This window comes from Anser brachyrhynchus (genome assembly GCF_964034855.1).
Source record: "Anser brachyrhynchus genome assembly, chromosome: 26".
Taxonomy (NCBI): Eukaryota; Metazoa; Chordata; class Aves; order Anseriformes; family Anatidae; genus Anser; species Anser brachyrhynchus.
In genome coordinates this window covers 1,887,207-1,900,413 of record NC_137719.1, presented here as the reverse complement: position 1 = coordinate 1,900,413, position 13,207 = coordinate 1,887,207, and the positions used below count along the sequence as shown (strand labels likewise).

The 13,207-nt window shown below is 42.3% G+C and overlaps 1 protein-coding gene across 10 annotated transcripts in view; it reads left to right on the top strand.

Annotated features, from left to right (window-relative positions):
- The window catches only part of AAK1 (AP2 associated kinase 1), a 90,073-nt gene that overhangs the window by 52,476 nt on the left and 24,390 nt on the right, over window positions 1–13,207 (top strand). For 5 of the 10 annotated variants that reach the window (XM_080568535.1, XM_080568532.1, XM_080568539.1 and 2 more), the window contains exons 14-17: window positions 224–453; window positions 1,089–1,246; window positions 1,622–1,741; window positions 3,276–3,371. In XM_080568535.1, the coding sequence (XP_080424661.1) occupies window positions 224–453; window positions 1,089–1,246; window positions 1,622–1,741; window positions 3,276–3,371 (604 nt within the window). The remainder of the gene's footprint in view (window positions 1–223; window positions 454–1,088; window positions 1,247–1,621; window positions 1,742–3,275; window positions 3,372–13,207) is intronic. The other 5 variants (XM_080568534.1, XM_080568537.1, XM_080568538.1 and 2 more) reach the window with 1 other exon arrangement.

The following is a 13,207-nucleotide window of genomic DNA, read 5'->3' as shown; positions in this document are numbered from 1 at the left end:
ATTGCCAGCACTCCACCTCCCTAGATGCTTCTTAATTGTTGTTTTGGTGTGGTATTGTTTTTTGTTGTTGTGGTGGTATTGTTTTTTGTTGTTGTTGTTTGCTTAATTTCCCTCCAGACTATTCCTGATCTATGACTTGGAGGTCAGATCCTCCAGAAGATAGCCTTTTTTCCATCATTGCAGTTGTTCACAAAGATCATAACCATTTTACTTTCTGTCCTAGATGCAGGCACAAATAAGGCAACAACAAAAACCTCAAACCACACCACCTACAGCAGTTCAGGGGCAGAAGCTGGGTTCTCTCACCCCTCCATCCTCCCCCAAGACACAGCGTGCAGGACACAGGAGGATTCTGAGTGATGTGACCCACAGTGCTGTTTTTGGGGTTCCAGCCAGCAAGTCTACCCAGCTCCTGCAGGCAGCTGCTGCTGAAGCCAGTCTCAACAAGTCCAAGTAGGTGGCTGCTCAGCTGGTATCAAAGGGTATGGAAGGTGGGGGTACATGAGGCTCTTTGGGGACTTCCTGGGCTCAGCTCTGAGGTGAAGGTAGCAAACTCTGTGGTACAAGTCTTCGCGTTCCCAAGACCACAGTGCAGGGCTTGGCAGAAAGTCACAGAAAGTCTTCCTCAAGGGCAGAAGTCCTCCTGAGTGTTTCTGCTCTCACAAAAGGCATAAGCAAGTGGGGCATTCCAGTGGATTACAAAAGTTCACGCTTCAGCTGTTCCACCAGTAGCCCTGGTGCATGCTTCATGCATGCTGCATAGCACCAGACCTTCAGCAGGAGCACTTGATACTTGTTCCTATAGTATCTACAGGCAGGAAGCCTCCACATGGACATTGCAGAAAATTGTTTCGCATGGAGTGCTTATGATGCTCGTTTTAATCTTTGACATCAGCATGCTGAAACAGATTACAAATAGGTAAGGCTTGCTGGTCCTAGTGTTCTGGGTATGCGAGTACGATACCTTACACTGAGTGCTTTAAGTAGGAAATAATTATAATGCAGTAGCTTGGACTAGGCTCATAGCGCTGGCCAGAGAATTTCAGATGGATTATTAATGACTGTTTGGTTGGGATGATCACATCCAGATCTGCTTCCACTACGCCCTCGGGTTCCCCAAGGACCTCACAGCAGAATGTCTATAACCCACCTGATGTCTCCACATGGAATCCATTTGATGATGATAACTTCTCCAAACTCACAGCTGAGGAGCTGCTGAACAAGGACTTTGCAAAGTTGGGCGATGGTAAGTTCGTGGAGGTAGTTTAATACTAGCCTGCTCTCGAAATGGAAAGTAGCATGGAATGATGCTTTGTCAGATGCTGCTGGGGTGCTCCCATGTTGTCACTGTCTGCTGTACCTGTACAAGCTAAATCCTTCCAATGTCCTGTCTCAACCCCTGTTCTCTGTTAAGCATGATCCTCAAAGGGAGAGCTACTAACTGCTCTTACTGTGGATCAGTTGGTTGTAGAAGCTACAGTATAAATTCTGCTTCATCTGCAAGTAACGGTTTGCAGGAAAGGCCTAAAGTCAGTTACTGAAATAGCTTCTTAGAAGTATAGGTAAGTAAACAACCTTCGGAATGGAAGTTTTTCCCCTAAAACTGTGTCTGGCATTTCAGGAAAAGCTCCAGAAAAGATGGGCAGTTCCACAGAGAACTTGATTCTGGGTTTCCAGCCAGCTTCTTCTGCAACTCAGCCAGATGCATTTGGTGGCTCTTCTTCCTTCACTGCTGGAACAGGTGAGTTGGAGTATGTTCTATAGGGCAATGCCTTGGACAGCACTGCTGAAAAGTGGCAACTCTGTCATATCTTCTTTGAAAGGAGGTAAAACTGATACAAAGTGAGCTGGGTCTTGGAGAACTGAGAACTCCAGGATAGGGTTGGCTCCTCAGCAGAGAAGGGCACATAGACTTGTCACAGTTCAGTAGTAGAGTAGGGATGCACCATCTATAGGCAGAAGTGGAGCTTTTGATGAGGTAAGAGACTTAGCGAACCTTTGAAGTTCACAAGAAAGCTACTTATGTTGAAGTACCACATGGCTCACTACTGGGAGTAAAATATGCAGTGTGCAATAAGGGGTTTGGACTCAGATGTCTAAGGAGCTTTTGTGTGGAGGCCTCTCTGTGGGGCCCTGTCTGGTATCTCCTTTGGTACTTTGGTGCCTGGGTTCTGCCCTGAGCAGCCCCTTCTGTGCTGGGAAAACTCAGTGAGGGCTGCTGCTCATTTCTAGTTCTTCAGCTCCAGGAGTTCTCACTGAATGCAATAATGACCTGGGAAGCGCAGTAGTGGCAAGCTGCTTACAGCAGCCCTAAGTGCTCTCCCGTCTCATGCAGCCATTTTCACCAGTGAAAAATGCAACTGTTTGATACTTCCTCACCAAAGCAGACCAACTGTTGGCAAATGAAGCCCTGGGAAGAGACTGAAGAATCATTGAAGTCTTCTTCAAGGGACAAGAAGACACAAATCCATTTACACTTGCTTCTGTTCATGATGAGAGATTTAGAGGAGCTTATAACTGAGCTTGGTAGTATTGGCTCTTACCTGAGAATTTAGTAGTTGAAGTCCATGATGCAAGAGGGCTCTAGGCAGTTGCTCTGAGTTTTTTCCAGTTGTTCACTGCCCTGTGAACAGTTCATGATGTTTCATCAACCTTCTTAGAGTGATGCTGAGTAACAGCAGCCCTGGATTCAGCTGTAACATGCTTTCTGCAAAGTTTGAGAAGTACCCACACATTCTGGGCTTTCTGGATCTTGCAGCATATTCAGTTCTTTTAGTAGTTATCTTTAAAATTTGCCCCTGGACTCTCCTGTCCTGTAGTCTGATATAGAAAGGTGCTTTGGAAATTCAGTGCTGGCACTAAGATGGACACTTCTAGCCCTTTTCATTTTCTTTCCTCTTAAATATGAGCCTGTCTAAGCCTCTCTGATGCTAGATGCTGTATCTCGTTTCAGACAAAAGAGGCCCAACAAGGGGGCTGGTCTTTTGTCAAGGTATTTCACTTTCTGTTCTCCTGTAAATCAAGATAATGGTACTTCCCTTTCCAGGAATATTTTGAGATCTGTTGGTTAAACTGTGTTGGAGATCTATATGTTAATATTTTTTTGTCGTTTTTTTCCTTTTCCCTAGCAACATAAACTTGTTCCGAGTGTGTTGCCAGGCCATAGCTTGGACTCTGTACTACTGAGCTGTGTCTCAGCGTTTAGATTTTGCTTGATGCTTTCTGCTTTTCTCTCTTCCCTGTTTCACTCTGCCTTTTCTCTTCATGACTACCAGCTGAAAAAACGAAAGACATTCTGAATTTGGACACTAGCCCTCCTCTTCTGACTGTGCCTGATCCTTTCATTCCTCTCCCATTATCCGACACACCAGGTAACCAGAACTGAATTTATGGAGTTGGGGGGAGATTGTTGTCGCTAGTTTTGTATTCTTAATCTTACAGTTCTGTTTCTAGGCGCACCCGAAACCCTGGGCTTTTGTCAGTAGTGCTGGGCACTGACAAGTTCTGCTGAACTCAGTGGTAGTGATGATGTTCAGTGCCAGAATGTGCTACGCATCTGCATGGTGGTGAGCAGTGCACGAGAGCCTTTGGTTTTCATGGCAGCCCCAAGGGCTATCAGATTGCTTCTAACACCAACTATGTTGCTGTTTCTAAAGGTTCAGTATTCAAAACCAAAAATAATCATTGAGTCAAAATTACCAGTGCTCACCTAAACCATTTTCAAATTAGTCTCTAACTTTGAAATTGCAGTTTTCATTATTGTTAATATTTCTGTTCTGTAAGAGTCAGTGTTTCTTTGGCTTTCAAAGCCTATTGCAAATGCTTGATTCATTTGAAGCACAAGTTAACATGTAACCTTTTCTGATTTGGCAAAATTCTCTAGTGCAGTTGGTAGCTATTTCCATTTACTTTGCAGTTCTACTTGAAAGTCTTTCCTGTGTGGTTATTTCTGACTGCAGCAGCCAACACTTTTTAGCACAAGATTATGTAAGTGCTTAGGAGCTTATTTGCAAATCAGTACGATTTGGAATATGGCAATGTTCTTATCTTGAAGTTTCTCTAAGCCCTCGCTTGAATGTGCGCGACAGGTCCCTTCTTGTCAGCCATCCCCAGAGGACAAGTGCTTGTTACAGCCCTCACCCTTGTCCTCAGCTCAAGCTCCGAGTAGTTGGTAGTTGGACTGTGGAGAACCCAAGCTTCAAACAGATGTATTTGTAAAGATCACACCTCTCCATGGAAAGTTAAGCGATTCAGGAGAAAAATCTATTTTTTCTGTAGTTTTGTTGGGCTTGTTTCATTCTGATGATGCTCAAAGAGTATGAGAAATGCATTACAGCTGAAAAGGAGTTTTCTCAAAGTTCAGCATTTGAATAAATGAAGCAGAACTTACGGACAGCCTCTCTCTCCTATGTGAGTGCTTGTTGGGAGCTGACCTGCCTGGCACTAATTTGAAAAGAACCTATAGAAGATTTTGTGCAGGTTGTACGCTCTTTTCTTTTTTTTAATTTTTCCCCGAATGCTAGTGGAAGTGCTGGTTTTCATGACTTGAAGACTGACAGCCCAGGCTACTGTTTAGTTCTCTGCTGATGTGCTCAACGTAAACAGTTAAGCACCAAGCTGGTGGTTTTCCTTTATTGCCTACTGCATTTTGATACAGTGCAACCATACAAAGCAGCAGTCGCAGCCTGAGCTGCGGGAGCTCTGAGATTATTTGTGGTACAGAAACCACCGCAAAGAAATTGTCTTTCAGCCCTGCCCTTGGGTGTGAATAATGGGAGGAGCAGTTGTCGGCAGTTTTTGTAGTGCCAGGTTGCTTGTCCCACGGATTTGTCCCAGACTGGTTGCATATCTTTGCAGGCAGGTGCTAAACCTTTGGCAAATCTCTTTGCCTGCCCGTGTCAGTGCTACTGAGTTATGTTGGTCTGCTTCCGTAGGGGCAAAAGTGTGTGAGAGATCTGTTTTTGTTGGCTCCCTGCAAATTGCTGTGAAGACATCTGATTTTTAGTTTTTTTACTTTATTGAACATCAAATTTGATGAGGCCAGAAGCTTGTGAAAGTTTCGAATGTTTTCAAGGGTCAGAGCTGCAGACTTATCCTTAGTCTTGAAAACTGAGAGGGTTTGTCTGAGCTTGTAGATGAAACAGAAAAGATTAAACAATAAAAATAAAAAATTCCTCGTTTTGGACTCAGGTTTTCAATCTATCATGCAGAAACAGAGTGACCTTTGTGCTTGTGTGCCTGCATTACCTGTACTGTGTGCCTTGTGCAGAACATCCCCACAGCGAGCAGAGTGGATGTGAAAGGCATTCTTTTAGTTGTGCCCCGTGGGTCAGTAGGGTTGGGACTGACTTATGGCTCTTAGTATGCCAGCATCTCCTATTGCATGTTACTAAGCTGCCTTAGTTTTGCACAAAAGCAGCGGAGTTATGTTTAAATGCTTGCTAAGTATTTGCTTTCTCTTCAGAGTATTTTTATTTCTGAGAAAACATTGATTACAAATCCCATTGCTCTGACAACATTTTACATCTTTTTTTTTTTTTGACTGTGGGTGTGGATAGCCCTTTTGGAAGTAAAAGCGTGAGCTTGTACCTCTTGGTCACAAGAGCAGTGTTGTTCAGTAAGGCTTTCAGTACAGGCATAAGTGAGGCTTTGATTTGGTATTTTCCCTATTTGCCGTACAGAGCCAGCTACATCAGCTCTATGTGCTCTAAGCCTGTCACAGCTGATGTCTGGCTGAGAGCTCAGCTTCTTTTTTTGCCACAAACTTGCTCCCTTTGCTGGCACCTGAGGATGCAGGTGGCATTGCTCGAATGTTGGCTGGAGACCTACCTCCTTGTGCTTTCCTACCTTTCCTCAGTATGCACAGATGGAAAGACAAGCCTATCTATAACAGATTCCTGAGAAATAAGTAAACAGTGCTTAACGCATTGTGAATAGCCATAGGATCCATCCCCAGACAGCCTAAATATGTTCAAATGGAGAAGAACGTCAGTATTGAGCCACAGGCAACAGACACAGCTTTAAGTATGACTGCTCAGATGTCGTCGGTGTTCAGCAAGATCACATTTCTGGTTCTGTGGAGTCAGTTAAACACACAGCAAAGACAAACCTTGGACAGCAGGTTCTAGCAGGCAGTGCTGTTTCTGTGGATCGTGGTGTAGGAGATACACAGAATCCTAGAGGAGGTTGGTTTTAATTTGTTACAGCTAATGGGCTTTTTCAGTAAAAGTGTTCCTAGAGAGGAGGAAATGTAGCACCCTACAGAGGGCAGAAATACCAGCTCTGGGCAACAATCAAGTGGTAGTAGAATGTTTTTCAGTATATTTCTCCTTCTCCATTGTGTAATGGCTACAATTCTTAATGGAATTGTAACTCATAAGAGGCGGTGGCAAGAGTGTGAGTACAGCAAAACATCTGTTAAAATAAGGAAGACTCAAATATTCATGCTGAAAACATTTTTCCCTTTGCATGTAGGAAAGTGAGCCAAGTCCGTCTTAATAAGCTTATTGCAGGCTTCACTGCTGGTTAATCATAACGGAGTATTTGATCAGAATGGTAATTTTTCTGCTTCATGTCGCTACTTAATACCTATCAATATGCATTTAGCTTGTGCGAGCATGGGAGGGTAAATTATGCACCAGGTATTCTGGAGACCTGAAATTAAAGAGGGTTATGAAGCTTAACGACAGATTGTTCTCTGCGTCATTGGGACTCCACTCTGTGAATAGTCTCAGGTCTATTTTTTATGTGTAGTTGTTTTGTTTCTTTTGACTTTATTTCTGCTGGTATGGATGGGCTCCAGAAATAGTTAATGAGGTTTGACCCAGAGCATGCGAATGCTTCTGTTTTAGCATATATTCATTATTAACTGCTGAAACTGAACACGCTGATGTGCTTGCTGTCTTGCCATCATTATCTGCACCCTTAAGTCATCTGTTAGGATACATCTAGAGCCTTTCCTGACGTTCTTTATCTAGAAACATCTGCTCAGATAAAAAAGTTTTTGACTAAGTGAAGGGTGGAGCCAGTGGAATGCCCTCTGAGATATTGCCAAAAACATTCCTTTCCAATTGGTTGAGGTTTTGTTTGGGGTGGGGGGGTCTGCTTTTCCAGTCCCAGAGCAATGTTCTTCTCCAGGTACCCTGTGCTATCAGGCCTGGCTTATTCTCTCTTCTCTGCAGGAGCAGAGAGAGCTGAGGTGGTGGGTGTGGGTCCTTGGCAGAGCAAGCAAGGAGCAGCTGTCGAGCAGGAGCACTGCGGTGTGAGAGCAGAGAGAAAGAGCTCAGCTCCTCCCTGCTGCTGGCCGGAGAACAAACCCGCCTGTGCTCTGGCTGCGCCATGCTGATTCACGTGCAGGCTGAGACCGTGCAAGCAGGGTGCTGCTGGTGGTCTTTCTGGGGTGTTACCTACCAAAACACCCCTTTCTCTTTAAAATAGGTCATTCTTTGCATGTTTACACAACCATTCACTCGCTGCAACAATTCAATATCTTAACTGCAGCTGAGAGACAAGTGTAGTTAGTTATTTGTTTGAAGAAAGGCAACATGAAGCAGCCTCCACAGTGCTTTTTTGGCCATAACAGAAAGTGAGATAAGAGAAATTCCCTGTCCGGCACAGTTAAATAAACATGCAAATATAGCTGGGGAGGGAAACACAGGCCAAGAAAGCATGCCTGTGCCGTCTGGGCACGACTGGATATTCGTGCTTTTGATGAAAAGACAAATAGTGTTGCTTATTAAAGAATCATCATCACGTTGGATCTTTGAGGCTTTTAAAAAGCACTTTGAGGATTATTTTTGCCTTTTTATTTCTTTCAAATGCCCGTGGACTTGTGTGCGTTTTAGAAAAGGATATTTCTCAGAGCTGAGGAAGTACATAGCTTGCAGTGCATCTTCAAAACAAAATGTTTATGTCCACACCTTTGGCCTGTTTCCTAGCCCTACCTAACAGAAATGTATGGGCCTGTTGTCCATTCCTGCTAAATGTACAGTTGGCTTCAAAAATAGGTGTTTTAAGCAAAACAGGAATATTTATTTTCCTCGTTGTCTTCTAATGTAAGACCTTCAGGAACAGGTTCTCTTAAGCTTTTTTTTTCCTCTAGGTTGCAAGCTGGAGGTGAGTTTCAGGCTACTGCAATGACTGAAGAACTAGAAACATGTAAAGAATCATGGAATGTTGAGATAGGTTGCCAAAGCTCTCAGTTTCTAGCATTTGGGAGCATGAGTTAGGACTCATATCACTGACGTCCTTGTCAAAACACACAAGTTCAGCTGCTTTAACGGGACCAGTATTGCCAGTGCAGTAGGGCTCTTGTTTGGCAAAAAATATCTGATGTTTTTAACCAGCATAATAACCCCCTCTACCCCAAGCCCACAAATTCTGAGAAGGTAACTCTACCAATCGATGTCAGGCTGTTTGCAGTGGCTTTAAAAAAAAAAAATAGTAGTAACTTGAATTCTAATGAGAAGTTCTGTTCCAAAATGACACATTGACTGGGCTTCAGGTTACTGCAGGCATGCATGAGCATGTTGTTGGGTACTAACAATTTGAGTTTACATTTTGGATTTGGAAGATGCAAAGTGGGTGCTACTCAGGTAGTTTCCTGGTGAATTAATTGCTGTATTATTAACTGACAGTACAGTATGGTGGTTTGATGATTTGGAGCAATAAAGCCAGTGGACCACAGGAACCCCAACTAAATGAGTGTAAATAGTCTCTAGTGTTGTTTCTGTCTGGGTTTTAATTTAATCGGGGTGGGAGGGGACATTTGACAAATATTATAGAACTTGAATATTATTAACTTGAAACAATAAAATTGTTCACTTTTGATCTCTTAAGGAAACACTTAAATGTTGTCTGACTATTCTCTATGGTATTTACAAAATCATGTGTGTCCATAAACATATATATATGTGTATTTTAAACGCATGTTACTTATTTTTTCTTCTCTATTTGTGCTATATAAGAAACAATTCCATTTGGCAGAAAATCTATTAGGAAAATGGAAGTCCAGTGCTTTCCCTTGATTAGTCAAAGTTCTCTGTGGCTGGATAATGTGCAAGGCTTCCTTTAATCTTTAATACTTGGTTAATCAATAGGCACAAATCTTCCTGAGTTACTAATCTATACCTTCCTTGGTAAGTTGCCCTCCCACTCACAGCACAGTTGACTTGGCAGCATTTTTTACAACCTTGTCTTTCTTTCTCAGTTGCCATCCGAAGAAAAGAACTCTGCTGTGTGCTCTATTGAATTGTCTTTCTTTTTGCTATTCCTCTGCAGTACACGAGTGAGTAACATTCTTACTGTGTGCGGTGCCTGGCTGGTGGACATCTTTTGGCTTTGAGATGTTGCATCTTGATTGTTTGGCATTTTACCCAAGTATGACAGGCTTTTGCCCTCCGTTTCCATTTTAACTTGCAAGTCTCTCGGGAATCTTTGTTCTTTCTAATAGCCTGCTCTAACTAAAAACCTATTTGCCTCCGCTATCTCTTGATTATTTTTTTCATCACTGTAGTTCTTCTTAAAAGGCTTTCTGCATATACTTTGCTTAAAGATATATCACCAAGTATAAATGCAGCATGCCAACTTAGTCTTTGGCAGTGGTGGTGTTGCAGGTGCAAAGTCTGTGCAAACTGACTAATTGTAAACCTCACAAATTAAATTGTGCATGATTTGGAAAAGAATGAAGAAAAAGATCAAAATGTTTTTTAATAAATTGTCCAAGACCTTATTCCTTAATCTATGTGTGGGGTCTGATCTTGCTTTCTTGTCCTGTGATATAAATTCAGAGTTAATTCTGCTGATGCTAAATGGTATTGCATCCTTCTTATATTGGTGCAAATCAGAGGAAAAGTTCTTGTGTTCATTCCCCAAGGAAGTGGTTTGGTTTTCAAGTTTGAGAAGCTACCAATGTCTACTTTTGGAGATGCCTCTGAGAGCTATTAGTTGTAGGTTATACTCTTGCTTTGCTTTTTCTGCAGTGTGTATTTTGCTCATTTTGATTGTGCTAGGGAAAAAGGCAGTAATTTCTTACTTGTGTGGAACTGGGAACTTAAGAATGAAGTGAGACATACTGCGGGCTTTTAGGTAAATATGGCTAGGCTTCAGCTCTTGGAACAGCTGACAGAGAACTCTTTTTAATGCTTTCTGCATTCTTTTAAACAGAGATACCTCCTTAAGATTTGTTAAAGAATCTTGTTTACACAGCCAGCATCCTCACTAGCTGATGCAAAGCTGTAGCAAACTTGCTGCCATCCTGTCATGAGTGAAAACAGGCAAAAAAAAAAAAAACAACAATAGAAAATGAAGTACCAAAGGTCAGATTGATCCTGTACCTGAATCAAGCTTACTTTCCCTGTGACCTGGGAAGCTTCTGGCAGACTTTTGGTAGGCCAACTGGGGATGAGGGTACCTCCAACAGAAAACCTCATGTGGGTGCACAGTTATCAAATAAATCACATTTCCTAGCTGGAGTTTGATAAAAGCCCTTTTTGAGAGCCCTTCAGGAGCTGTGTGATTGTTTTAAACGGGTTACATTTTCTTAACCTTGTTTATCCTTGGACTTATTCATATGCTTACATATTAATTGTCTGGATATGCTTATACGAGGCAGGAGGATCTCTGATACTACAAAACCTGAATTTAACAGCATGGTGACTGGTTCAGAATGTGCTTTGTCCATTTAAGCTCCAGTGATAGCTCTATACATGCACAAAATTAGTTGCAATGGATCCTGAAACTGCAGCATAGAAGAGGCTATTTTTTAATTTCTTGTTATGTTACTGTTTGCTGTATAACTGACCTCCTTTGGCATCGTGACTGTTTCCAAATCACATCCTGTGATTGTGTTCCTGCATGTCCTGAGAGTCACAAGAAACTGGTACCGTAGTGATAAAACATCTCTTGGTTTTACTGCAGTAGAAAATCTGTGCTAAGGGGATGGCAGATGGGAGAGGATGTTCTTCAGGTTGTACGTGGACCCAAGGCTGTATCATTCATCCTTTCTACAAATGGCAGATACACATAGCATGCTGTTTGCTTTATTGGTGGAATCTGTTCAGCGATTGATGATCGTTTCATATATGCATGACTTGGAACTGTGCATTTGTACAGATAATAGAAAGGAGATCACTAATCCCCATTTTTCCTTCTTGCACTGCTGAATTTCTTATTCAAATTACTTAGCACTGTTGGCTTCTCTCCATCTCAACCATTACTTCACTTGAAGATGAAGCAGGTTTTCTCTTTTCTCTCTTAAACTTCTGCTAGATAATTCCTTTGGTAGCAGGACCCCCTATGCTGTTCAGTATCGTGAAAGAACCTAGTTTTTCTCTCAAGAGCTGTATATAATTAAACTGAAGTTGCCTAATTTTCATGCAGAGGGAAACAGTCATATGTGCAGAGTATACCTGCCTTAAGTTACTGCTTTTATCATTGGAGCTCTTGCAGGGTAGAGACTTAAGAGTGGAATTTATATGTCACTGCAAAGGCATGTGCTGTTCTTGGGCTTAGGAATGTCTGATGTGGATTCTGAAAAACTTCATTTAGTGCACGTGTGTTTTTTAATAAGTGTGCTGTGCTAAAGAGACCAAACCTAACTGCTGTAGGAAGGTATTCCTATTACCTCATGCGGAACCATGGTTTTCCCTGGGCCATCACTAACTATCCCTTAATTTCTAGTTAAACATCGTTTTCCCACTGCTTCAAGTGACTTTGCTGTTCCTCTATTGTGTCTGAACCCTACGGATTGGCACAAGATGATAGACAAAACAGAAACCCAGGAAACAAACTGCTAAACCTCAAAATAGACAGAAGCATATGATTTTTTTGTTACTTTTGGTGTCTCCTTTCCCAATAATCCTGATGCCTTTTGTTTTTGTTGAACTTCTCAGCCTTACTCAAGAGGGATAAAGTTTCTTTTAATCATGCACTAAGAGGTCAAGTAACTACCTGTAGAAGTGTTGACAGATTAGAACCAACAATGAAGGAAACAAGAATGAGACAACTAACAGAACAAGACAAAGAACCACTGTCAGTCTAAAGCTTTGCATAAAGTCAGTTGAGCCCAGGGGATAGGAGGGAGAAGAATAACATGTTTATTCGTGTAATTTCTACTTGTTTAAAAAATGTTTGAGCTCAATATGTTACTTCCTATTTATCTGACCAAGAGACGGTTTCAATTTACACTATTGGGAAAAAGAAGGAAACTGTATTTGGAAAGGTAAGATTGAAGGAGGGAGACTTCAAGGAGCAAGACATTTGGAAATGGGATCATAAAAGGAATGATTTCAGGCAGTGTATACGTGGTTTTGAAGACGCAGCTTTTCAGGGCATTTGCATCAACCTGGGCATTTGGAAATGGGCCTTCTGTAAGAGCCTGCTTCTGAAGGGAGTATCATAGGTGTAAATTTCTAAAATGTAAGTACATTTGCTGCATACATACGTATCACTTCATAGCTTAGAAACTTCATCTTAAAACAGGAGCTAAACCCAATCTGTAATTGCACAACTCTGAGACAGTCCATGTTTTTCCCGCAGTTGTGTCCTGTGCCTTGCTCTCTGGATTACTTAATGTAAAGCACTCTTTAAGTCGATTGTACTCTGGATGAATACCTGTTATCTTTCCATTTTCCTTTTGGGAAAAAGACTTGAGCATGTTCCCTGTAATCTTGTCCCCACATTTCTTTCCTGTGTTGTCTTTTCCTAGCATCTTACAATCAGTTCTTAAAATCATAGAATCATGCAGGTTGGAAATGACCCCTACAATCTTCTAGTTCAACCTTTCACCTAGCACTGACAAGTCCACCACTAAACCACACGAGTAAGTTCTACATCTCCACGTTTCTTGAAGACCTCCAGGGATGGTGACTTCAGCCACTGCCCTGGGCAGCCTGTTCCAGTGCCACACAACCTTAGCTCCCTCAGCCGCTCCTCACAGGACTTGTGTTCCAGGCCCTTCACCACCTTCGTAGCCCTTCTCTGGACATGCTCCAGGGCCTCGATGTCCTTCTTATACTGAGGGGCCCAAAGCTGAACACAGTAATCGAGGTGCGGCCTCACCAGAGCTGAGTACATGGGGACAGTCACTTCCCTAGTACTGCTGGCCACACTCTTCCTGATACAGCTCCTTATTCCTGTACTCAGCTCTGGTGAGGCTGCACCTCGAGTACTGTGTTCAGTTTTGGGCCCCTCATTACAAGAAAGACAT